This window comes from Symsagittifera roscoffensis, chromosome 3 (genome assembly GCF_963678635.1).
Source record: "Symsagittifera roscoffensis chromosome 3, txSymRosc1.1, whole genome shotgun sequence".
Classification (NCBI taxonomy): Eukaryota; Metazoa; Xenacoelomorpha; order Acoela; family Convolutidae; genus Symsagittifera; species Symsagittifera roscoffensis.
This window is the reverse complement of record NC_087064.1, coordinates 21,022,296-21,046,891: the sequence shown is the minus strand read 5'-3', so window position 1 is coordinate 21,046,891 and position 24,596 is coordinate 21,022,296. Positions and strand designations below refer to the sequence as shown.

General features: G+C 34.2%; 2 protein-coding genes across 5 annotated transcripts in view; one reads left to right on the top strand and one right to left on the bottom strand.

Moving 5' to 3' along the window:
• Positions 1–189: 189 nt before the first annotated feature.
• Positions 190–11,471, top strand: LOC134841945 (uncharacterized). The gene is made up of 5 exons (XM_063858046.1): positions 190–679; positions 7,061–7,222; positions 7,663–7,864; positions 8,704–9,010; positions 11,389–11,471. The coding sequence occupies exons 1-5, from the start codon at positions 559–561 to the stop codon at positions 11,455–11,457; spliced, it is 861 nt and encodes a 286-aa protein (XP_063714116.1). The 5' UTR covers positions 190–558; the 3' UTR covers positions 11,458–11,471.
• Positions 11,472–11,481: 10 nt separating this feature from the next.
• Positions 11,482–24,596, bottom strand: part of LOC134841944 (lisH domain-containing protein ARMC9-like) — a 461,419-nt gene continuing 448,304 nt past the window's right edge. For 3 of the 4 annotated variants that reach the window (XM_063858041.1, XM_063858045.1, XM_063858043.1), the window contains 12 exons: positions 23,651–23,795; positions 23,151–23,412; positions 22,570–22,693; positions 18,215–18,354; positions 17,723–17,874; positions 17,190–17,346; positions 15,818–15,936; positions 12,906–13,009; positions 12,808–12,832; positions 12,426–12,596; positions 12,144–12,232; positions 11,482–11,831 (listed from right to left, as the gene is read on the bottom strand). In XM_063858041.1, the coding sequence (XP_063714111.1) occupies positions 11,627–11,831; positions 12,144–12,232; positions 12,426–12,596; positions 12,808–12,832; positions 12,906–13,009; positions 15,818–15,936; positions 17,190–17,346; positions 17,723–17,874; positions 18,215–18,354; positions 22,570–22,693; positions 23,151–23,412; positions 23,651–23,795 (1,693 nt within the window). In that variant the 3' untranslated portion in view covers positions 11,482–11,626. The remainder of the gene's footprint in view (positions 11,832–12,143; positions 12,233–12,425; positions 12,597–12,807; positions 12,833–12,905; positions 13,010–15,817; positions 15,937–17,189; positions 17,347–17,722; positions 17,875–18,214; positions 18,355–22,569; positions 22,694–23,150; positions 23,413–23,650; positions 23,796–24,596) is intronic. The other variant, XM_063858044.1, reaches the window with a different exon arrangement.

The following is a 24,596-nucleotide window of genomic DNA, read 5'->3' as shown; positions in this document are numbered from 1 at the left end:
CGCCAAAATTAGATTCCTAAAACAGTACCAAAGGGGGATCCCTTAGTCGGCAGTGGGTCGAATCCCTGATGGGTGGAATCACTGCTGCAGCTTAAAATAATCATAAATCGTTTAAAGTTTTTGGTTTAAGATGACATCACTCGCAATATTTCATTAGGTCATTGTTGTGAAAGGTTGAGGAACGTTTAAAGTTGAGGAACGTTTAAACGATTAATTTAGCTGATCATGCAATCAACAAACATTAGTTGATAGTTCAATTACTCCTCCAAACACAGTTGATACCGAAACGAGCAAAAATTCGAATTTTTTCGGATTTTTACACTTTCTGAAAAAAATCGTTGATCTTATTTAGTGGACAAAATTTTTTTGATACAAACCATTCTTGACTTTTTCTGATACAAACCATGCATTTCTTTTTTGTTCTATTAACAGTGTGCAACATTATCGTCTTCAGTATAACTGAGTCAAAAGCGTTCGTTGGTGAGGGATATTACTGTTCGCCTTTTCTACCCTGCGAGGAGGGTCTTCTATGCACGAAAGTAGGAGTCAAACTTAGTCATGGGACCAGGAGACATAGACCAATTCACAACAACAATATGTGTCAGAGATCCATTGGACAGAAGTAACAAAATTGTGGTGCCAGCTACTACATCCGATACTGCAAACAATGGAACGATCAGTGAGCCGGTTTTTTCTATAGTTTCGGAAAGTTCAAACAGGCAGAAATAAATTAAAAGCGCAATCTTTCCATTTTGACAAAATTTTGCATGCATTTTTTTTGTTTTCAGGAAACCTAGCAGCACAGCTTTCGATTAATTAATTAAGTTTTGCATGCAAAATTTTTCGAAAACAGGTCTCTTTTTATTTAGTTTTGTTTGTTCGCACTTTTTGCTAGTAATTATAGAAGACAACTATAAACAATAGTTCGAACAAGGCGATTTGAAATAAAAGATTTAAAAATTATAATGTTTTCCTGAATATGGTGCTCTTTCTATAAATTTGCTGTTCGACACACTTATAATTGCAGTGATTCTTAGTTCAACTTAGATCAAAAAACATTTTTAAGCAAGTCGTACAAATGGGATCATTGCCCGAAATTTTGAACATTGATTTTTTGAACCATTAAAGCAGTCATGATAAGGCTAACAAGGCCAATATAGCGAGTTCTTCTGGATTCTGTAAATGTAAGCAGATTCAACAAATTTTAAGCAAATTCCGCAAAATTTGAATGGTATAATGTAATGATGAAAGCATTTTCAGCAATTTAGAAGCTGACTCCACAAATTTAAGCGGTTTCCGCAAAATTATTTTCTATAATCTACTACATATTTGTTTTTCAATTCCTCATACTGCTCTGGAAGTTTTTTTCTGGGCTCCGCAATATTGGCTCCTTTCGGAGCAATTTGACCATTATAGTGTTCGAGGTTTTTGTTTGTAACCCAATCCATAATTCAAGTCAACCAAAAGATCGTTAAAAAATAGTAATACAGAAAAAGATCAAAAAAATAATTATTGCGTAATCCTTTTACGATTCACAAAATACACAATTTGGTCTCGTAGGGGTCTGTTGCCTCATAATCGCTTTTTTATAATAAATTTCAGAAAATTCAAAAAGGTCAAGTTTTTGTAATGATATATTTTAACAACGAAAAAAGTGACTTCAATTTTCCTACACAGTTCTTAAAACTATCTTACCATCAGCAACAGTCGCAAATAGTTGACAAAAGTTTCCAATTTGGTTCTTCCGGTTGATAGATCTATCAAAGAATTGTACGAAAACTTCGTTAAAAAAATTACATGGCAAAAAATCAAATACTTATCTTGAGCCATAAATTAACATGTCTGCTCGTATCAGGATGAAGGCTGAATTATTAAACTGCCCATTGATACGCAAAGTAAAAACTAATGTTTTACCTACCAGAAACTCTCCATATATAAGAACAATTGATCACTTCAATTAACTATTGAGTGGTTTCTGATCCGCAGCAATTCAAGATACTAAAATTATGCATAAAAGCAACAAAAAACATCACAGTTTAAAATCAGAATTTTTTTAAAAAATTTTGTAACGTGTAAATTAGGGCACTGATCGTAATCAAAATGTTTTCAATTTAAAAATTGTCGAATTCCGCTTCTCAAATAGTTTTTCAATTTTCCATTCTAAAACCATAGGCTTCTCCATCCTAAAACCCTATAAAGTATTTCAATACTATTCCTACACTTTGTAGGTTTTTATCAAAGTTTAATTATTCAAGGAAGCTGCAAACCATAAATGGGTAGAGCAACACAACATCTGCAAAAAAACAGAAATCAAAACTAAAAAAATAGACACCAATTTATGCATACTTTTGGATGAGAACAGTCTTTTAAAAAACAGATTTAGCACAGTTGAATGAGTTTGAAAAAAAAAGTTTATGGAGAGGAAAAGTCGAACGTCTCAATCAATTTAAAAACAAAAGGACTTTTGAAATCAAATTAATTGGATAAAATTTATTCACCTGTTCAAGATTTTTTCAGTTCCAAAAAACAGTTTTTTTTAGCTCGGACTTTAAACAATGAAGATCATCCTTCTCGCAATATCACCACAGTTGCTATTGGAAAGTGTCATTTCTCCTCCAATTTGACAATACCTTGTTCGAAATCATAACAATATTTGAAACCTCAAACTACCAAATAAAAACAAAGATGGTGCTTGCTGTGCAAGTAGCGCAGAATATTTCGACAAAATTTTTGAAAATTTACACAAAAAAAATTTCTTCAATTCAATTTCAATTTTTTTGATGCGCAGTGTGTTGAAAGGATATGAATAAAGACTAAATTTTAAGCATTTCTGGTATCCATACAAAAAATAGGTACATTGGGTATCAGTTTTGTTTCAGAAAAACGATTTTAAAAAAACGATTAAACTTTTTTTCAATATTTTAGCAGATGTTATTTGAACTTCGATGGCATTCAAAAATCTTTGGAAAAATTTTTTACTAGATTTGCTAGGTCTTAAATAAAAAAAATCATTGCATTTTTAGTACTAATGGCTCATTTACTATAGAAAATTGGCTCGCTCGCCTTCTTCGTCCGAAAAAAAGACGAAAAATCGAAAATCTCGGGTTTTTCTCGACACTGAGAAAAAGCTTTTCGAAATTACTTTGAAAGAGCCTCAATATGATATATCACTCAATGTAGTTCGAAGGTTAAATTTAATACCTGATTTTGCGTGGAAAACGAAAGCACACATGAATACAAAGTTCCTACCCATTTTCAATGATCGGAACAATCATTTTATTTCACATGGTTTTTTTTTCTAAAACACAAAAACGACAAAAAGTTAGAAAACAATTGGATTGAAATTTTTGCAAAACAAATGAAAATGAGAACATTCGAATGTTAGTGAAATACAATCAAATTTCAACATAAGTTTGACAGACAAATGATCAGTAGTTTTCAATCCATTTTTTGATTAATATCATGTTTATCTGCGAGTATTAAAATAATTTGAAGTAAAATTATTCGAGACTTCTCACATCAAGGCAAAACTTAGGGTGTTCCAATTGCCCACTAACGTCGATCACAAGCCGTCTGATTGGAATGAATACAGTTTGTTTAAACCTTCTAACAAGAGTAAATTGCTTGTTATTCTAGAATGTTTTAATTAACCGCTTAAGCTTGAATGAAACTGAATTCATTGCGGTGAATTATTCGGATACGAGTTATAGTCTTCAAACTAGTCCCAAACTCAATTACTTTGAACATTGGGTAAAATGATTACATGTGCAATATTTTTTCAATTTTTAGCTTTGAACATCAAACAGCATTGATTTTTGTTTTCACGCCAGTGTTTCATTCAAAATGCGCAAACAGAAAAACTGTCTGAAAAAGTATTGGACGTTTTTACTTCCACTGTTGATGTTTGAAAATATTTAATAGAAATCATTATTGTGGAAAAAATAGAAACTAATTATAAAAATTTTTCCCCTTTTTATCTATCATGAAGTAAAACACAAAATTTTTGTAGGTTACAAATCATTTTTCAGACCACTTTGGTACCTCATTACAATTTGAGAGATTTTTCAGACTAATTTGCAGTTGAGGCATTAGCAAAAAAACTGGAAACATTGCACGCAATAAATTTCCCAAACTAGACAAAAGGAGAGTTTAAAACCTATAAATTTTGAGTTTAAAAATATATATTTACAAAAACTCTCTTTAACTAAATTTAGTAAAAACTAAAAACTCTTTTAGTTTTTTATAAAAAAATTTTAAAAAAATTTGACTAATATTTCAAAAGAAACTTTTAAGTTGCAAATCAGATCAATCAGTTTTGTTTTAATGCTATAATAAATGCTATCACAACTGGGAAGACGCATGGGTTTGTACAGTTCTTAAAATGAACTATAACCTTTTGTTTAGTTTAAGGGCTTCAATTTTAACAAGAATGATATTAAAATGTTGTTTAGTTTCATCGCTCAATTCTAAACTATGATTTTAAAATCAACTTTATAAGAAAAATCTCTTACTTGTTACTTTAATTTTAGTTGAAGTCGCCCTTCTACTGTTTGCAAGCCATTGTTTCAGTTTTGCTGTGGCAGGCGTTGAGGTTTTTCTTGACTTGAATTTTATCATTTCTTCATTGATGAATCGAGCAGTGATGTTCTTTTTTTCCTATTACTTTTTCGAGAAAGTATTTAGTTCTTAATTTCAACAGATTTCAAACTCTTTTGTTTGTTTTTTCTTTCATTTTTTTTCTGCAAATCTTGATTTAAAATTTAAGCAAAAAATCAGAAACGAAAAACTGGCCTTAAGCAATTTTTGTATTGTCTGCACAATTAGTCACATGATTGCTAGATTAAATATTATACAGAACTTTCAATTAAAACAAAATATCATGCTGATATCTGTCTGTCAGGTAAGATTTCAAATTTTAACAGATTGGATATCTTATACCGTATGCAAAACGTTTGGTGAGACAAATTCCTTGACCTTCCGTGCCAAAGCTTTTGAGAAATCTATTAAAAAAACAGGGTACGAACTCGATGTATGTATCTCTATCATTCACTTTTTCTACATCTAACATTGCATATACTGATGACTTTTTTTCTGTAGTTTAATTAGCACGGTGTTATTATATTTTCCTACGTGACAAACTCTTAAACACGATACCAAATATTTTCCGAAAATTTTGCTTAAAACAGGTACACTGGTGGATAATGTTAAGCGCAAATTTAGGATTTACTTTCTGAAAAGCTAGTTTTCAATGGCAGTTTTGGATAACATTTCCTTTGAAGTTTAGTAAAATTTTTATATAGACCAAAAGCAAATGATCAAAGCTACCATCTATGAAACTATCAATGTTAGGTTTCAAAAACTTACCAATGTAATCGTGGTCTGAAAATGCCAATTTTTCTCATCTGCGGTAAATTTGCATCGTGTCGAATTCTTTCTTGAATAAACAGAGTAAAAAACTTGTTCACGCGACGTGAAACATTCTCATCGAGAAAATGGAAACAATCATTGTGAAAACATTACTAAACTTTTCTTACTTTTTCACGCAGATTAAAAGACTAAGAGCAGATGAAAAATCTGGAATTTTCAGACGCGGATTACATTAGTAAGTTTTTGAAACCAAACATTGATAGATTCATAGCTCTGAACATCTGCTTTTGGTCTATGTGAAAATTTTACTATATTTGAAAGAAAATGTTGTCCAAAATTGTCATTAAAAATTAGCTTTTCAGAGAGTAAAAACATGAATGTGCGCTTAATTTTGTCCACTAGAGTAGCAATGAAGTGGAACTGTAATTCGCAAAGGCCCTTTATATTCCACCTGTAAATACTGGGACATCTTTGGCAGTTTTAGTGCTTCAAAAATGGAAGATTTTATCGTCGATTGAATAAAACTGCTAGGTATTTTGCATACCGACTGGCTTATAGTTTTCAAATTAATTTTACTTGAGACCCTTTGCTCTGTTTTTAGTTTGCTCCAATATTTTTAATGACCAACAGTTTGTTTTAGTTCAAAAAATTTTCGCGTAGTGATATAAGATTTCGTTTTCAATGCAGCTTACATATACTTTGCGAGATATGGACTTTCATTCACAAAGGAGTTATATCAGGCGATTCGTCTAGGTCCTTAGTTTGTTGAAAAAATGTCTTTGGACTACTTTTTGGCATAATTATTTTTTTCATACTATTCTGTTTTTGACCTTTTTCTACAGCCTCAATTTATCTAGAAGTTTCGCGTTCCTACTGATAGTTTTTATTATGATACCCAATTGGACTTGATGCTATAGTTTTATGGGTTACTTGGTATTGAGTGTGAAAAACAACTAGCCTGAATTTATGGGCGTGGCGGCAGCCATTAAAAATTTTTGAGCTGAGTCGAACTCAAAAATGACTAAATTCGTCAATTTTTCTGCGCCTCAGGCAGTTGTTTGGAAAAAAAATAAAAAGAAAAGGTTTTGTTCCAAATAATTACGTTTTTTTTTGCGCGCGCTTCCTTTCGCCATTATAGTCAAATGCCGTAGAAGTTGTCTAGGAAAAATTAAGAGTTTGTCAGCCAGAAGTGTCTGGCATAAAATAATACCAAATGAGAGACCCTAAACAAATAAAATCACGAAAAGAATCAAGATCCCGACGGATATGATATATAGGGCTCTAATTCACACAAAAATGACTTCTGAAGTTTTGAATGATTTTTACGACAGTATCTAGGAAACTAGCAGAATGGTCAAGTGTTTTCCCATTTTATTAGTGGCGTATCTGATATTTACTTTGACTGTGCAAATTTCTTTTTCTCGTGACTCTATTTTGACATTCAATGATGAAAATGCAGGATGGAAATACACGGTCAGAGACGAAGTTATAGGCAAGTACTTTTATTGTCATGTTAATTAATTGTTCAGTAAAGTTTTCAAATTATTTGAGGACGTGGTCTTCATTTGAAGCTAGGTGAAAAGACGCGAGAAAAATTTAAAATCAGGAGACCGATTTTGGGAAATGAAAAACAGGTGTTTGACATAACGCGGCCAATCTTTCAAAAATTTTTATTTTTCTGCTTAATTGCCAGTCATAGACCCCGAGGAAGTGCACCACAATAATCTTCACCAAAATGCAGACCCAAATGAACTGAGGAAGAAATCGCATGAAGACGACCATTTGATTGACCTACATGTGGCAACTCAAAGGGTCTATGCTGCTCTAGGACAAACTGCCAATCTCAAATGTTTCGGTAAATATTTTTGAATCAGAGCAAAAATTCGATTTCAACATATGACAGGGGATCTATCAAAGTCTGCTTAATTCCGCTAAGAATAGTCTGTTTCGTATAGCTCCCCTACATTCTAGGCCGTTTCTTGCAATTAGATCTTTTACGTGATTCCAACACTGAAACCGAAATGATCAGACTGTGGCAGACTTGTTTTTAGTACCCTTTGAAATGTAAACAGGATTCTGAAGTGGTCTTTGTATACACATTGAAGAATTAATTTTATAGTTCACTTGCTTGGTTTTCGTGAACTTAGGTGGCTAAAAGCTGGAACAATTCATCTATACTTTTTTCTAACTCTGTAATTGCAATAGACAATTTGAATCAAATAAACAAAAGATTCGGCTCTTTTTATTCTCGCAAGGTAGCGTCAAATCCCTTTAATTTTTTCATGACAACTGCAGGAGCAAGTTCAAATGAAGATGAGTCCAGCGACGCTGTTGCTGAGTTCACTACACCAGATGGCTTCTCCATGCCAGTTGGCACCGATGACCAGAGATACCAGCTGGACACTGATGGGATCTTGACAATCAAGAAGGTGGACTTCGATGATGTCGGGACATACAAGTGCGTTCCAAAAAGAGTCGACCCTACAGAACTGGAAGAGTAAGTCAACACGCTTAGCAGAAACATACCGCTCAAAAAAAATAGTTTGAAAATTTCATTTGCTATTACTTAATTTCGTTTATAAACGCTCAATTGGAATATAAAATGTCACATTTATGCTTGTTTATGTTAATTTCTGCTGAGCAACTTAAAATTACAAAACTTGAAAAAAAACTAACTTTAGGCCGGAGTAGTACAGATTTGTTCAAGATCCGCCAGCCTTCCAATCTAAAACCAGATAATAGATAATATTTGCAAGATTCAGTTTTTAAGCCTTGCTGTAACACAATACTGAAATTATGTAGCCAAGTTTTGGGAAAAATAGCGCTTTATGGCTTTTTAAAAATATTTCTTGGCCAAAAAATCACGTGAATGAAAACATTAGAAGTCTTTTGAAAAATTTGGCAAACAACATTGAGGGGAAGCCGTTGCAGCTAGCGATTAAAATTTGAAAGCACAGGAACAAAATCTGATTAAAAGCCCTGCCATGTTACTTGATTAAACGTTCAAATATTGCCCTGAGCTGCATGTGGAACCCTAAAAGTTAGTTCTACATGAGAATAAAGAAACTCCAAGGAGGTTACAATCGAAGGCAAATGATCACAGTTGGCAAAATTAAGAAGTATTTTATACCGATATTGAATTCCTATTTTCGTGCCGAAAATAGATGTAAAAAAAAACGAATATCTTTTTTCCGATTCAGAAAAAAAATCAACATGTTCAAAATTTGAGAAAATGTTCATTTATCTAATAAGAGTTCAGAACAATATATGAAACATATATATAAAAAATTGTAAATTCACTTAAGTTATGTTGCAACATAAATGGATTAATTTCAGTACCTCGGTTAAGTTGTTTGAAGTGCGTCTTCTTGACTGTCGTTTCGTCGGCTGCAGCAGACCCGAATGCGACTGTGTTTTCACCTCCGCCCACGAACTGGCTAGATGTCAATGCCAGGACACGAAAACCAGCTGGTTCAATCGACCATCAGACGATACGTCATGGCCGCTTCCTACTTTTAGACAATGTGTATTCATTACAGTTCTAGTTTTGATTCTGGACATTCCTGTTTTTATTCTATGGTACAAGGAGTACAAGAGAGAAATTCACGAAGCTGCTTCAACAGCCAAGCGCAGAGTATCGGTGGTGTGTAAACTTTAGTTTTATGATTAGCAGGCGTAAGACTTTTGACAAGCATGAATTTTTTTTATCAGATCGTAAAAAAAAATAAAGTAATGATGAACGCAGTTGATTTTGAATTATTAAATGTTTATTAAAAATCGAATACTTATTTAAAAAAACGATTTTCCCGTACTTGTTTTTTCACGCTGTTTTTAAGAGTCGTGATAGTAGTGAATACTCTTATTTAGGTCTTGGTAATTTTTTCCACATGTTTTTCTAAAAACTTGTTCACCCTCATATCTGACTTTCTTTTGAAGTTCACTTCATTCCTTTTGTTGAAAAGAAGGCAAAATCCGCTATTGAACAAAAAGGCACAAAACATTTGACCGAATTCTAGTTTCGAAACTAGATTTTTTTTTCAGATTTCCAAAAGCAATCAAAAATTTACCGTATAATCCAGTTTTCTCAATTTGGGTGAATTTCATCAAAAAATGTCTTGCATAATTTGTTCTTGAAATTATCAGAAATTTTATGGAAAACCATACATTTCATCTAAGAAAAACAAAATGAAACTTTTCAGTACTTTTGTCCATTTCTTTGAGTTCATGACTCATTTCTAACTGTGAGTTCACTGTGTATTTTTTAAGCTGTTTAGCTTTGTCTTTTTAATTCATCGCAACAGCAATTTACGTTCTCCAAAACAAAACTGTGACACAATGGCTTGAATATTTCAGTTTTTTAACTAGTATCATTAAAACTTTAAATTCAAATTGGGTTGGTTTATAATAACGGATATTAATAAATAACTCTTGAAAAATTTGAGAGAGTCAACGTGATTAAGAGTCAATGAACGTAGTAAGGCTCTAAAAACAAATGACGCTCATATAAGTGAAAGAAATGCAATCATATTTTAAAATGCACTTATGAAATCCTTGGGTATAAATGCACTTTGTGAAATCTGAAGTTCATTTGCTAGAACTTAGGCAAAGTGCACTGACCAATCATGAAGGCTGTAATGGTGCAAAAAAACTTGATCCTTTTCAATTTACAAAAGTGAAATTTAGGTTTTAGATTTCCCAGCGGAATAAATGTTTTCCCCTAATATCCCAGTTTTCAATTGGATTATTTTTATTTAACAAGTGCCAATTTAAGATGCTTTTGAAATTTAAAGAGCTGTAAGACCATATAAATTGAACTGTTTAAAAATTGAAAGTTGAAATTTTGTCAAAAAAGGTCAATTTATATCTGTTTCTTTGCATTCACTGACTGTTTTCCAACTGTCTGTTGGCTATGGTAACTTGTTTACATAAAAACGAGCGTGAAAATTTTTTTCTACTTTTGAGATGATGAACGTAGTAAATTTTTTTTCTAGTCTCGCTAAAAGAATTTACTTTTAAAAATTTTAAGAGTAATAAAAAATTAAAATGTGTCAATCAAAAGCTGTTGTTGAAAATCAACGAACTTTCAGGCCATATATTTTATTCGAGAAAATCTTTAACTATCGAACTTCTACAAAATTGAAGTCAGTATTTCTCTGTGTCTTTTCCAGCTATTAACTAAAGTGCTGAGGAATAAACTTGACAATTAAACTTGAAGGCAAACAAAAAAGCTTAATACTTGCAAACAAAAAAATCATCAGGTTTTTTTTGGTATTTTGATTCAAATCAAAAAGTTTAGCTGCTAAGCGCCAACTTTTTTAATTGTTAGTTTTTAAAGTTTATTATGGCTCCAAATTGTATTGGCTTAGTTTTTATTATTTTGGTGTGTCTTTTTCTTCAAATCAACATGTGCAGCGAAAAAAAAGATAGTTTGTTAGAAATAAGGCAAACAAAGTTATTAGGACTAATGATCGTAGTGAACACTCTTACTTATATTGTTCTTGTTGTGAAAATTATTTGTGGCTTTTACCTGACTTTGCGTGGAAAAAAAATAAAAATAAAACACCCGAATACAAATCTCCCCCTCACTTTCATAGTCGGAACAAAAATAGACTAACCGTAGAAATTCAGTTTTTGATCAACTCGATCAATAGGTAAAATTTTTGTTTTGCTGAGAAACCTGATAACCAAATTCGATTTTCGAAATTTGAAGTACATCAAGTTTATAGTGACCTTTACCCTTTCGCTGTTCGATAATGGAGTTTGCCTTATTTGTAAAAAAATAACTGAACTTAAAAGAAATCAAAGTTCAAAAAGTAAGTCTGAACAACGTTCGATTCTTAAAAAAAATGTGACAAAAATTGACTGACACGTTCATTCAAAAAAACTCTTCCTCTTAAAATGACAAAAAATTTCTATCGATCTTGTTTTACCTAATTATATGAATGTTTCACAAAAGTACAGCAGAAACCGTCTCGCGACTTTTTGCCTACTTCGATTAGCCTATAACTCTTTGCTTTTCAGATCTGTAAGAAGCCAACGGCTGTATGCAGGCCATGCGGAAAACGATCACAACAGTCGAGGCACGCCTAAAAATCAGCTTTTACGAAAAAAAAATCCAAAACGCCTCTTCAATTAAGTCCCAAAATTTATAGGCTCTTTACAGTAATGTACACACAATTATTTTTTACACTATCAACATGGTATATACAGAAGAAATTTAACATCTAAAAAGTCACTTTTTACTCAATGTGGTTCCAAATTAGTTTCTAGACGTAGAATTATTGCCTGGTATACTTCCCCCTCCCCCACTGGTTGGCCTTTGGGTCCATTTTGGCACGGAAGAGGAGACTTTTGGTGTCATTGGATTGGTGGTGTTTGTGCGGCGACTCATTCCCCCCTCCCCCACATCCGGAGTTCGCACAATCTTCGGGCGGGACCCAAACACCATGCTGTACTCATTGAAGCTGCAACAATTAAACTAATCATACATAATGATCATGCTTTGGATGCAAGGCCATGTTACATGTAATTTAAGAACATTTTTGTTCACTTTCCTCGTGGCAATTCGCTGTTTTATAAGGTTAAGTATGCAAACCATTCGATGCAATTCGTCAAAATTCACCACGACTTAACAGCTCAAGCAAAAAAAAAATTACTACACAAAAATCAATCATTTGAGAAAGAGGGATAAGAACAGGCCCGAAAAGCACAGAGGACCATCAGTTTACCGTTAGTTTCATGAAAATACTAAGCGAGTGTAAAAACATAACACTGACTCGACGTTCTCCAGCTTGTCGATGGCTCTCTGGGAGGGTGCCACTCCTGACTGGCTACGGGCAGTCCTTACAACCTTCTTGTCCTCCATCTAAACATAGACCAGCTCTACTTCAGTTGAATTAGGAAGAGAACCAAGATTTAAAAAAGTTGATGACTGAAACCACATAACTGCTTTAAAACTTCGAGCACGAATAGAATCAAGTCATTAATCCCAAATGGCAAAGTGTTTATAATGAGGTTAAATATTCTTTCTACCTGGTTAACCATGCCATTCAACTTACTCCTAATGTGCGACTGAGTGCCTCTGAGGCGTCCACATCTGTCTTCACAGAGTCCGACGACTCCTCTCTCAGCACAGGCAGATCCATCTCATCTCCTTCCACGACTCCCTCCAAATCTCCCCTTCCACTGCTTGTTGTGGGTCTTGATCTCTCATGCTGCTGCTGTCCGATCTACCAAACATTGAATCAGTACAATGACATCGACCAGTCATACTTTTTGTTTAATTTGAAAAGTTTCAAAATGCATTTGCATTTCAGCTGTAGGACGAAGTTTTCTAATAGCTTTCGATGTGTTCCAAAATTTCTAAAATCATACTTATCATTGTAATGGTACAATCGCTATAGCAATCGTTTATTCTTACGAGAAAGGAGCTACACTTACTGCACTGTTGTCGCCTCCATGTTGCCTGAAACCATGAAAACAAATGCAACGCTCATTTATCAATAATTACCCTTGTAATAAATAGTTCATTGACTTGCCCATACTTTGCTGTGTGTGTTCTACTGGGCGTGGTCGGCCTCATCAAGGGTTCACTGGAGTCCATAGGCTTCTGTTTAGACGAAGACGACTTCGGAGGCATCAGCTGAAACAAAACAATCATTCACTCTCAAGGGGAGCGATGAAAAAGTAAATAAGATCGCCTCTCAATTGTTAAGTAAGTGATACAATCAAGGCCAACCATGCTTTAAGCTCGTTGCTTGCAAAGTCGAAGCAATATTTTCCTGTCATAAAAATAGCAGGTCGGTCTGAAATGGGGTCACAACGCAGATTGCCTAAAATGAGCCAAACTGCTCGTATGTTGGTTCAGTTCCTCCAGGATGAAAAAGTCTAAACCCTTTAATACAGAGAGGAAGCTAAGTTTGCAAACACAAATAAAACTGCGCTTGGAAATGGCAAGACACAGAGGCGAAGCTGAGCTTCGCACCACTGGCGATACAAAAATGAATATTTATGATTACCAGCTAATTATATAACAAATCCAAAGTTTAAAAAGTCTTCAAAAATTAGAATGCACAATTAGAAACTTTACAGAGCTTTTAAAATGCTAAATAGAAACCGAACCTTTCGGCTGGACCCTATGCCGACCAAAAATAAGCAGACACGAAAGTCTAAAATACTCGAAAAATTTCAGTTTTCACAAACAGGTCAGGACTGGAATCAAACTTCCGGTATTTGTCGCCTCAAGCATGGAAGTTACCACTGCTTCAAATGCACAAACACTTTTTGCAATTATAAAGAAAACAACTTCCACAACTTTTTAATAAACAACAGGATACACATCAAAAACTAGCAACAAAGCCAGAGCTTCTTGGAAATGAATTACCGGAACACACTGAAAATATTTTTGATGAGTAAAAAAAGCCTAAACTTTCGCCAAATTTGGAGCACCGGCAACTAAGCAGACAAAAAACAAGCGAACAAACAGAAGTTACTCAAAGATTTTTCGACGAGTGGATAATTTTCAAAAACAGGCCCTGGCCGCAATCGAACTTTGATATTTGTATTTATAGGCAAATGTTTTAGCTTTTCGCCTCAAGCGCGAATTAATGTCTGACTTATGAATTCATATGAACAATAGGTAAAATGATTCGAGTGATACTGTTAAACTAGTTGTTAACCCAAAAAAGTCTAAATTCCGATTTGAAAAAGCATGCTTATCGCAAGCGGAAGTAGCTTCACCGAAAAAATTCTGATAAACACAGCATGCCACTCGAACAATAGCGAATCTCCGTGAAAAGAAAAAAATAAGCAAAAAATGTTTACTGTGATCATTTACTATTTTTTGGTTCTTAGCTTATGGTTTTTGGAGAAGCTGATTTTAAGCGTATGAACATAAATTGTCCAATTTAAGTCTATTTCAATTTTTTTTAAATGTAACTACTGAAATTAAAAGAAAAAAAAACATTAGGTAAATAAGCCGACAGAATTAACGTCGACACCCACAAAATAAACAAACAATCGTGAAACTAGAATGGACCACTAAAAATCAATTACGATCCCTAAATAAGTAGTACATGTAAGATGCAGATGTACATTAAAAGGAACTTAGCAATGGTATATTACTAATTTGAACAATGTGTTATTTCCAGGACAAAAAGTAAAAAAATTACGGAAAAAGGTCTGCAAAAAATTAAAGTAAATAAATCAGCTTTTAAAAAAATCACGGGAAAATAGACAAGAAAAAATAAAAAAAGGAAATTATTCAGCTTTGAGAAAAAACGTAGCCAACTGACAGTTGGAAAAGAAAAATGTGACAGTTGGAAAAGAAAAATGAACGCAAGGAAACTGGAGAAATAAGGACTTGTTTTTTCAAAAATCTGTAGAACAATTTATGATGGACAATTTTTTGTTAAAATTAACCCAATTTGAGAAAACTGGATCAATAAGTAAAACTTTTATTTCGCCGGGAAATCTGATAATTAATTCCCATTTTCGAAAGTAGAAGTCGATCACGTTTTCCGTGACCTTTACAATTTTGCTGTTCGATAGTGGAGTTTGCCTTCTTTTTAACAATAAAAATGCACTGAACTAAAAAAGAAATCACAAGTCAAACCGCGAGAAATCAAAATTGAGCGTGAACAAATTTCAAGACTTTTTCGTGAAAAACAAATCACAAAGACCTATATAAGAGTACTCACTATGTTCAATACTCTTAAAAAGATATTATTGTCTTCAGGATTCACATCGCCGACCTAATGATTTAGAGTCTAGCTCAGCTCTATGCATAAATTCAGTCTAAATTCAAAATTTCGAGGATCTTTTAAATATCTAAGAATGAAACCACTTCAACTTTTCAACTTTTTTGGAACACTGACTTCATTAAACAGTACGCTTGCTAACAAGACAGATTATCTTTTCATTAGCATCCTGAAATTCCGACCCACTCACGAAGTGAAGGGAAGGAAGTACGGATAAGCTAGTTTTTTTTTCCGCCAGATTTTAGGTACTTCGGAGAAAACTCGAAAGGGGGTCAAGTCGAGAGTGCTATCATATATAAGCCCTATTCTTCATGATTAGGATTGCAATTTTCTAAAATGTTGTCAGTCTAGAGAAAAATTAGTCCAAATTTGCCCGTTTTTCAGAATACTGGCACAAAATTTACAATGAAACGGTAGACTCTGAGCTTTCAAATTATTTCTATTGCACTAATTTCTACATTTTTAAAACTATTGATACCATCGCGGTTTTGCAGTTTTTCGCCTAATTCAATCGCCCTTTACTGAACAAAATAAAATCAAGAAAAATTGAAACAATTAACTTTTTTTTAGTTTTTTCACGTAATTTGGATTTCTTTACTCTCTTTACCTAAGCATTATAGTCGGAACAATCAGTGCTATTTCAGCAGCAGCCGGCTATCATTGCTGTGATTGTTGACTTAATAATAACTGACCGACTGTTTTGCCTGTGGGGAAAGGTATTTGTGAGTGAGCAATTTCTCCCCCGCCAGTTCACTTCCAGCCGCCCTCACGATCTCGTCCTTGTCCAGGTCAGCCTCCATCGCATCGCCCTCTTCCTAATACACAAAACGACACCAAATCTTTAGAAGATAGCCAACAGAGAGTTAAAAAAGAGTCAATTAACGCAAATTATCTAACTGTTCTAATATTTTTAATCATAATTGGTACTGATACGGAAATGCGTAATTTTGAAAATTTCAAAGAAGTAGACTTTACGCTAAACCCTAGTGTTTCTCTGCTTAAGCAGGGGATTAACCGCTTGTTTAAAGGAACAAAATCTTACTCGTTCTTTCAATTGAAGTCCTTGTCTCAGATTTGGTTGCGTGGTTTGAAAAAAATGAAAAAGATCCAAAACCGATCAAAAAATTGACTTTTCCTAAATACATAAACTTATCTCTACAAAAGCATAATAAAAGCCTCTGCTTTCCACAATAGTATTTTCAGATTGAAGATCTCGTCACCTTGATTTGTTAGATTGAACCCTTAACATCAGATTTAGCAAGTAGTTTTCGAGAATAGTGACGAAAGTTGTAGAAAAATGGTAAAAATTTTAAAAGGAATTTTTCCGAAGTCCATATCAGCTTCTCTACAAAAAAAAGACAGGGTATCCACAAACGGGCTTTCCCAAAACGGGCAAAATTTCAAAAATTGGACATTTTCTGAGGCCTTTTTTCAAAACGCAGGGCATAGCCGTTTGCGCAGGTAAGATTCGCATAACTGATTTTTTTATTCCGGTTAAACTCTTAATCTCAGATTTGGCAGAGTAGTTTTCGAGAAATAACTTTTTAAACCAAATTTAGGACATAGCCGCTTGAAAAGAGGAGATCCCCATAATATGTTCTTTTGATTAAAACATTCATCTTAGATTTGTGCATTTGAAATTTGAGAAAATGTAAGAACTTAAAACAATTAGGCCAAAAATCCCCCTACTGAAAGTTTTGAAGGCTGTAGAACGTGAGGTAAAATGAAAAGATATTAGCAAAACATGCAGGCACACAGAAGAGCAGCCAGTTTTGCCATTGGTACTATTTTTCAGAAAATCGGTACAGTAACTTTTGAGAAAAATTGAAACTTCTCAAACAACAAATCCCATACATTTTCATAATATATATTTTTCAAACCGGACCTAACACTAGCCAAAAATTGGTTATGTTTAAATAAGCTGAAATATGATTAAATTGAAATATACCAAAAGTGCCACCAAATGAGCACTTTTACTTGCGACTTAGGTTAGAAAAAAATTCTTCGTAATAAGACACTACGCTTCGCTTGTGTCAATACATTCCCAGATGACGGAATTGAAACTTGCCTCCTCTTCATCGTCGTCCTCCTGCTCGTCATCAGAGTCCTCGGGATCCTTCGGTTTCTCCTCCGAATTCAGTTGGCGGATGATGAAGTCTATCTGTCTGTTCATCTCTGGATTGTCATTCGACTTGTACTGCTTCATGATATCCTCTAGACCCTTTAACACGCATTTTAAGGCTTCAATCGGGTCAAACCGGCAAATTTACAGCAATTAAAACTGCAAATTTTCCATCGAAGTATAAACTTTTGGTAACATTCTGTTGTAAAAACTCGATGCACGTGTTTTAACTATCTTTAAATTAGGACGCATACCGCCCCATATTAATTGGCGGTCTATGTGTGTGAAATACATGCGCAACTGTATTATTTAAAGGGGCGAAATATTTGAGGTGTGAAAATTTTGAGACCAAAGGAATGGATTTTCCTTATGATAGGAACATCTTCAAATCCAATTTTCAAATTCTCTAAGACAAAAGAGTTTAATCGCAGAGCAACAAATTCCTGAAGAAGATGATTCAAATCTCAAATCTAACCATTGATTTGGCTTCGTGTTTCACTTCAGGCACACATAGGATGCTGTAGAGGGTGCCATTGATGTATGGCCTGATGTCATGGTAGTCATGGCCCAGCAGGTCACTCAGTGCACTTAATATCTTCGAGGGGAAACCACTGCAGCGTAGCTTTCCTAAAGAGCTTACTCATGAGATTGTTTTTATCGCAAAATTCAACTCAAGAAAAACACTTAATGGCTAAATCAAGCAAAATGATCAAACACTCGTGAAGCACATTTAAACTTAAATGATTAAATTCTTTAAGATTTTAAGACGCCAAACTCTCCTTAAACTGGAAACAAAATAGTCAAACAAAAACACTGATTTGTACCAGAAATTGCACTAAAATGAGTAGTAGTTATAATGCTAAGTTATAAAAACGTAAGATTAACAGTTATTTTACGATTGCGTTTTTCATATGTACAATGATAATTTTTTTGTAATACGCTATTGAGAATGATGAAATTCAATTACCCTTGGTGCGCAGACAGAGGTTCATGAGGAGAGCGACACTGTACTCCAAAGAATAGTCGGACAAAGAGTCGAAGTCCTGCAGTTCCTCAGTCAGCCACTCTACCACCCCACTCCCTATCATCGCAGTCTGCAGAGAACGTCTGCACAAAACATGTAATCACAGGGCCTTTGATACTTTTTCAGAAATCCATTTTTGGCCGACCGACCCTAAAATTTTTCTAAAGGCGCCTTTGGCGCCAATACATACTAACTTTGAGGGGGAGCGCGCGCCAAAAAAACGCGATTTTTTTGTCAAAATTTTTCAAAAAGTGCCCAAAAACGGCTTTTTTGACTGTTTTTTCAAAAATTTGCCTGCGGCGCAAATAATTTTGCTAAAATAGGGGCAAGACACTGCTTTGGTGCTTTGGGAGAGCTCGAAAAGCCTATTTGGTCGACTTAAAAAAAAAAAAAAGGTCGTCAAAATTTTGGAAATTTTTTTGAAAATCCGCCCCCCCCTCGAGAAAATCCTAGATCCGCCCCTGTGTAATCACATGATAATTACCAAAAACGGCTGGTAGCTGTCCAAATAGTATAGAAAGTTCAGAACACCGATATAATTTCAAAAAAAAAAGAAAAGTGTTACTTCTAATTTCGAAAATGGAATTTATTACAAAATTTCCCAGCGATTGCTCCAAATTGGGTTAATTTTATCAAAAAAGTGTCAATCATAAATTATTCTAGAAATTCAAAGAGCTTTATGGTCATCTATTTTTTGAGGTTTTGAGATTTTCTGAGAAAGTTTGTGAAATGAACTGAACTGAAAAAGAATTCATAAAACAAACCTCGAAAAATTTTGAGCCTGAACAAATTAACTGCGAAAAAATCAGCTACGAATCCTGAAAAAAAATCAGCACGACCTATACGAGAGACTGAACTACGCTCAACGATTCTTAATAAGTGTACTCAAGCTGCGTTTTGACAGAGGCGAAGCTGTGCTTCGCAAACAAGCGAGGAAAATGCAAAAAAGAGCTCTAAACAGGCAAAATGAAATAAGGAGAAGATTAAAAATACACATTGAAAAAAAATTGCTAAGAATACTAGTATCACGTTCTCACATCTACTCCTCGGTGGCTTGTAATTTCATTTAAACTAGCAAACAATAAAGCAGCTGCAGATTCGATCAAATTGTCCGGAGTTCAATATCCGACCTAATGACTAGGAGTATCAAGTCCTCGGATCTGCGCCACGTGCTTCTCTGCTAAACCCTAGTGCTTTTCTGCTTATGTAGGGGATTAACCACTTATTCTAAGGAAAAAACTACAACTCGATCTTTCAATTGAAGTCTTTATTTCAGATTTGGCTGCGCAGTTTTCGAAAAAAAAAAGAGAAAGATTCTAAAAATCTATCAAAACTTTTTTAAAAAAAAAATTGACTAAATTCCTGAATCTATAAAAATTTCTCTAGTAACTCCAAGGAATAGCCAACGAAAAGTGACGAAATTTCTTTTAAAAAAACGAAAGACTTCAAAAGGAATTTTTCCGAAGAACATATCAGCTTTTCTAGAAAAAAAATCAGATTAAAATAGATTAGGTAGGGAAACTCAGAATCAGCATGTTAGTTTTTGAAAAACTGGCATAACTTTCTAAAAAATTGGCAATATTTAAAAAAAAAGGAAATTTTCTCCAGCCATTTTTTCAAAACGTAGATTATATCAACCTGCGCACGTAAGATGCGCATAACTGATTTTTTTTCGGTTAAACCATTAATCTCCGATTTGACAGGGTAGTCTCTGAGAAAAATCCAAGTTTAAAAAATTCACCAAAAATGAAGAGACTAGCAAAATATACAGGCACATAAAAGAGCAGCCGGTTTTCCAATTGGTCTCCACTTTTTTTTTTGAAAATCGGTACAGTAGTTTTTAAGAAAAATGAAAAGTTTGCGAAAAGTGCTTAAAATTTTCCAAAGCGTCGCAAAAAAAAAACATTAAAAACCATACATTTTTATTATAAAGGTTTTTTTTCAAACACGATATGACACTAGCCTAAAATAAAGCAGCATAATAAGGCAATAAACTTTTATAATGCTCAAATAAACTTAAATTGAAATATACCAAAATTGCCACCAAATAAGCACTTTTATTTGCGACTTAGATTAGAAAAAAGTCTTCAAAAAAACACACTACGCTTCGCTTGTGTAAAAACGCGGAAGGAATTATCCAACAATGGCGGAGAGAAGAAAACATTAACGTGAGTGGAAATTTCACGACAAAAAATTTCGTTTCTTTTATTACGCAAAAAACAAATTGATGTCTCTTTAAAACGAAAATATAGTCTTTTGATTGCATGAATGAACTTTTTCATTGCAGTCCAAATCACAACTAATAGAAGCAAAATCAAAAAAAATCACTAAGACCTATATAAGAGTACTCACTACGTTCACTACTCTTAAAAAAGTGCACTAAATAAAATTTTAGAAACAATTTCTTACACAGAGGCGAAGCTGTACATCGCAAACATAGCCAACAGACAGTTGGAAAGTGTCTTTGAACTTGAAAGAAAACAATAATTGATTTTTTTTTTGAAAAATTTCAACATTCGCATTTCAAACAAAAAGAATGTCCCTTTAAAGCTGATAAAGCTATTTTTTGATTAAAATAGTCCAATTTGAAACACGAAGAAGATACTGCAGGAAAACCTCATTCCAAATTTAATTGGTGAAGATAATATCAGCCATCAATTTAGAGACATCGCTTCTTTGCCACTGAAAAAGAGTGGTCTAAATATCAAGCTACCTTCTGACTATGAATTTTTTAGAATGGTCAATTAAAATATCGTCAGTCCTAGACACATACACTTAAAACTGAAAGAACAAACCAAAAGAGAACTAACATTTTGAACAACTTGAGCGACGATGAAAAATACGCACTTGAGCTGGCCTCCGAAAAAGTAGCCTCAAACTGGTTAAATGCACTGCCTCTTAGCAGATATAATTTTAACCTGAATAAATCCGAATTCCGGGATGGATTTTCTCTCAGATATGGATGGAAACCGACCAACATTCCACTCACATGTGCATGTGGTCAATCTTTAGACCCGAACCTTCATTGATGTCAAAGTCTTCAACCCGCACGCAAAAACTTCACGAAGACTACTGAAAGACGCCTATAAGTACCACGAATCACTAAAAAACTCAAAATACCAACAGAGAGTTCTACAAGTCGAACAGAGCAGCTTCTGCCCGCTCATTTTTGGCTACACTGGTGGTGCCACACCAGCAGCTACTCGGACAATGCAGCGCATAGCTGAAAAACTTAGTGAAAAAAGGCATGAAAGCTACGCAGAAACAATAAACTATATAAGAACTAAGATAAGCTTCGCGCTGCTCAGGAGCGCTATCCTTTGTATACGGGGTTGCAGATCACTGCGTAAGTCGCAATTCAAAGACAATTCAATTAGTGCTGTTGTAGAGGAGGGACGGTTGAAGTAAATACCTTTAATGACAATGCATTAAATGCTGACTTGACTTAATTCCTGCAATATTGTTTATTGATGTATTTATATAATGCTGGTATGGGCCCTATCCAGCTTGTGCACGACCGTACCTAAACGGAAGAGCCCCTTTTAAAATTAACAATTATTTTTTATTTGAATCATTATTACGAAAATCATTATTGCGAAGATCATTATTCCTTGAAACTTTTGTATTTCATAAAGAAATCTGAAAGCTAAAAACCATTTTTGAAACTAGAAGTCAATCAAGTTTTTTCGCACCATTTGGAGAGAAAAATGAACATTGAACAACAAAATTGAGGCTTGTGAGGTGGCGGGTGAGAGTATAATTTCGAAACATCACAAACAGAGCATGACAAGCTAGCCGACAAAAAGGGACGAAAGTCACTAGAACGAAAAAAAAACTAAATCTAATAAACTGGATCTATCAAAATTTTCATTTCACGATTAGTCCAGAAAAAATTCATTCTGAGGAAAACCTCTCCCTTAAGCATCAAATTTGCCCTTCAAAAACGCAATATGATTAACGGCGAAATCTCGAGCGGCAATTAAACCTTTTATGTGACAAAAACACGTGAAGAAATGAAGTTACACGAAATCGGAGGTGGCACATTTACAATCAAGATAAAAATAAACTTCGAAATGAACGGGTAACTATTAAAGGAGATGAACCCATTGACTACATTTTTTTTGTTAATGATCCTATCACAAGTGTAACTTGTGAATTTTTCCAAATTTCTAGATAAGCTCAAGGTCGAACACCACTTTTGTGTATGAAAAAGTATCTATACTGAAATATATTACCCTCCAAAGGCTATTTAAAATTTAGACAGGTGTTTAAATAGTTCAGAGCTTCAAATGGCTAACTTGAGACTGAGTTTCTGCAGTGATCCGAGGAGCATCTCTCTGGTGAGGGAGTCTTTGGGCTCGGACTGCATGGCGGCCTGCATCTCACTTAGCAACTCCACACTCTCACTCAAGTAGGCACGACCTAATCCAGCAGACTCAAAAGATTTGAAGAATTCATTTTGATAATTTGAAACAAGAAAAGAAATTTTGTTCATTTTGGATTTAAAATAAACCGTTATCTTTGCTCCAGAGTCGTCACTAGAAAAGCGAAACCTCACTTACTTTATGCATAATGATTTAGATTTAATTTTCTAGGTAACTAATTAATTACTAAAGTTTTACTTTTGGATAGCTACTTTGAAAATGTTATTGTCTGTAAAAAATAAGAATGTTAAGATGATTCAGAACGTAATTTCGACATAGCTCAGTTATCTATTTTTGGGCTCTCAAGCAAAAACAATTTCAATCAACTCTAGTTATAGATTATTAACACCTTTATCAAGCATTCTAATTTATATCGAGAATAGTATTAAATTCCGTAGATTATGTGTACATTCAATCTTTTTGTTTCATATGGTTTTCAAGGCAAAGTAACTTACCGTTTCGGATGCTTGCGATTCCATTTATCAGTCTTGCGAGGTATTGTGCTGACATTGTGCCACTCTTGAGAAGCTGGAAGATAGCGGACCTGTACGTTTCGCTTTCGTGTTCCACTCCATTTGAGTTGACCCCATTGGTTGTCGGTCCTTGGCCCTTCGGCTGTTTAATGACCGGTGTTGACCTGCAGGCCAAAAGGTCATTGGAGATGTAGTTGGAAACTACGTCATCTCTTTGTTCACCAGGAACTGATTTAGTGAGGCGCTGCAAAACAAATATTAAACTGATCGAGCTTTTAACTTTTGAATTTCATGGAAAACTACAGCAAAGGTTTTCTGGATAATCAAGATTCATAACTGATCCATGAAAATTGAAGTTTATATTTATTAAAATCAGGCCTCATTAGTATATGAATAAATTCAATAAATTTTTTGAATTTTTTCCACTTGAATTTAAATTCGACTAAGCTACAAGCAAACTGATCCTTATGTTTAGATCATACCCATCTAAGTGCTTGCAGCAGCAGACATCTTTCTCTGTTCTCTGCATAAGTGATGTCTTCTTTCACTAGAGAATAGTCTAGGCCAGGATACAACACAACTGTCGGCATGTCCATCCCCCCATCTGCACCTCCGCCAAATCCCGGTCTACATAGAAACAAAATATGCTTAACTGATTGAACAACTACGGTATAGATTTTTTGCAGTGACCGTTTCCAAGTGTCTCTAAATGATCAGTTACGGATAGAAAACATAGCAACAGAAAGTTGCAATTAGGTCAATGATCTCAAGGAAACCGGTAACTTGTTTTGAAACAAGCGAGGAAAATGCAAAAAAGAGCTCTAAACAGGCAAAATGAAATAAGGAGAAGATTAAAAATACACCTTGAAAAAAAATTGCTAAGAATACTAGTATCACGTTCTCACATCTACTCCTCGGTGGCTTGTAATTTCATTTAAACTAGCAAACAATAAAGCAGCTGCAGATTCGATCAAATTGTCCGGAGTTCAATATCCGACCTAATGACTAGGAGTATCAAGTCCTCGGATCTGCGCCACGTGCTTCTCTGCTAAACCCTAGTGCTTTTCTGCTTATGTAGGGGATTAACCACTTATTCTAAGGAAAAAACTACAACTCGATCTTTCAATTGAAGTCTTTATTTCAGATTTGGCTGCGCAGTTTTCGAAAAAAAAAAGAGAAAGATTCTAAAAATCTATCAAAACTTTTTTTAAAAAAAAATTGACTAAATTCCTGAATCTATAAAAATTTCTCTAGTAACTCCAAGGAGTAGCCAACGAAAAGTGACGAAATTTCTTTTAAAAAAACGAAAGACTTCAAAAGGAATTTTTCCGAAGAACATATCAGCTTTTCTAGAAAAAAAATCAGATTAAAATAGATTAGGTAGGGAAACTCAGAATCAGCATGTTAGTTTTTGAAAAACTGGCATAA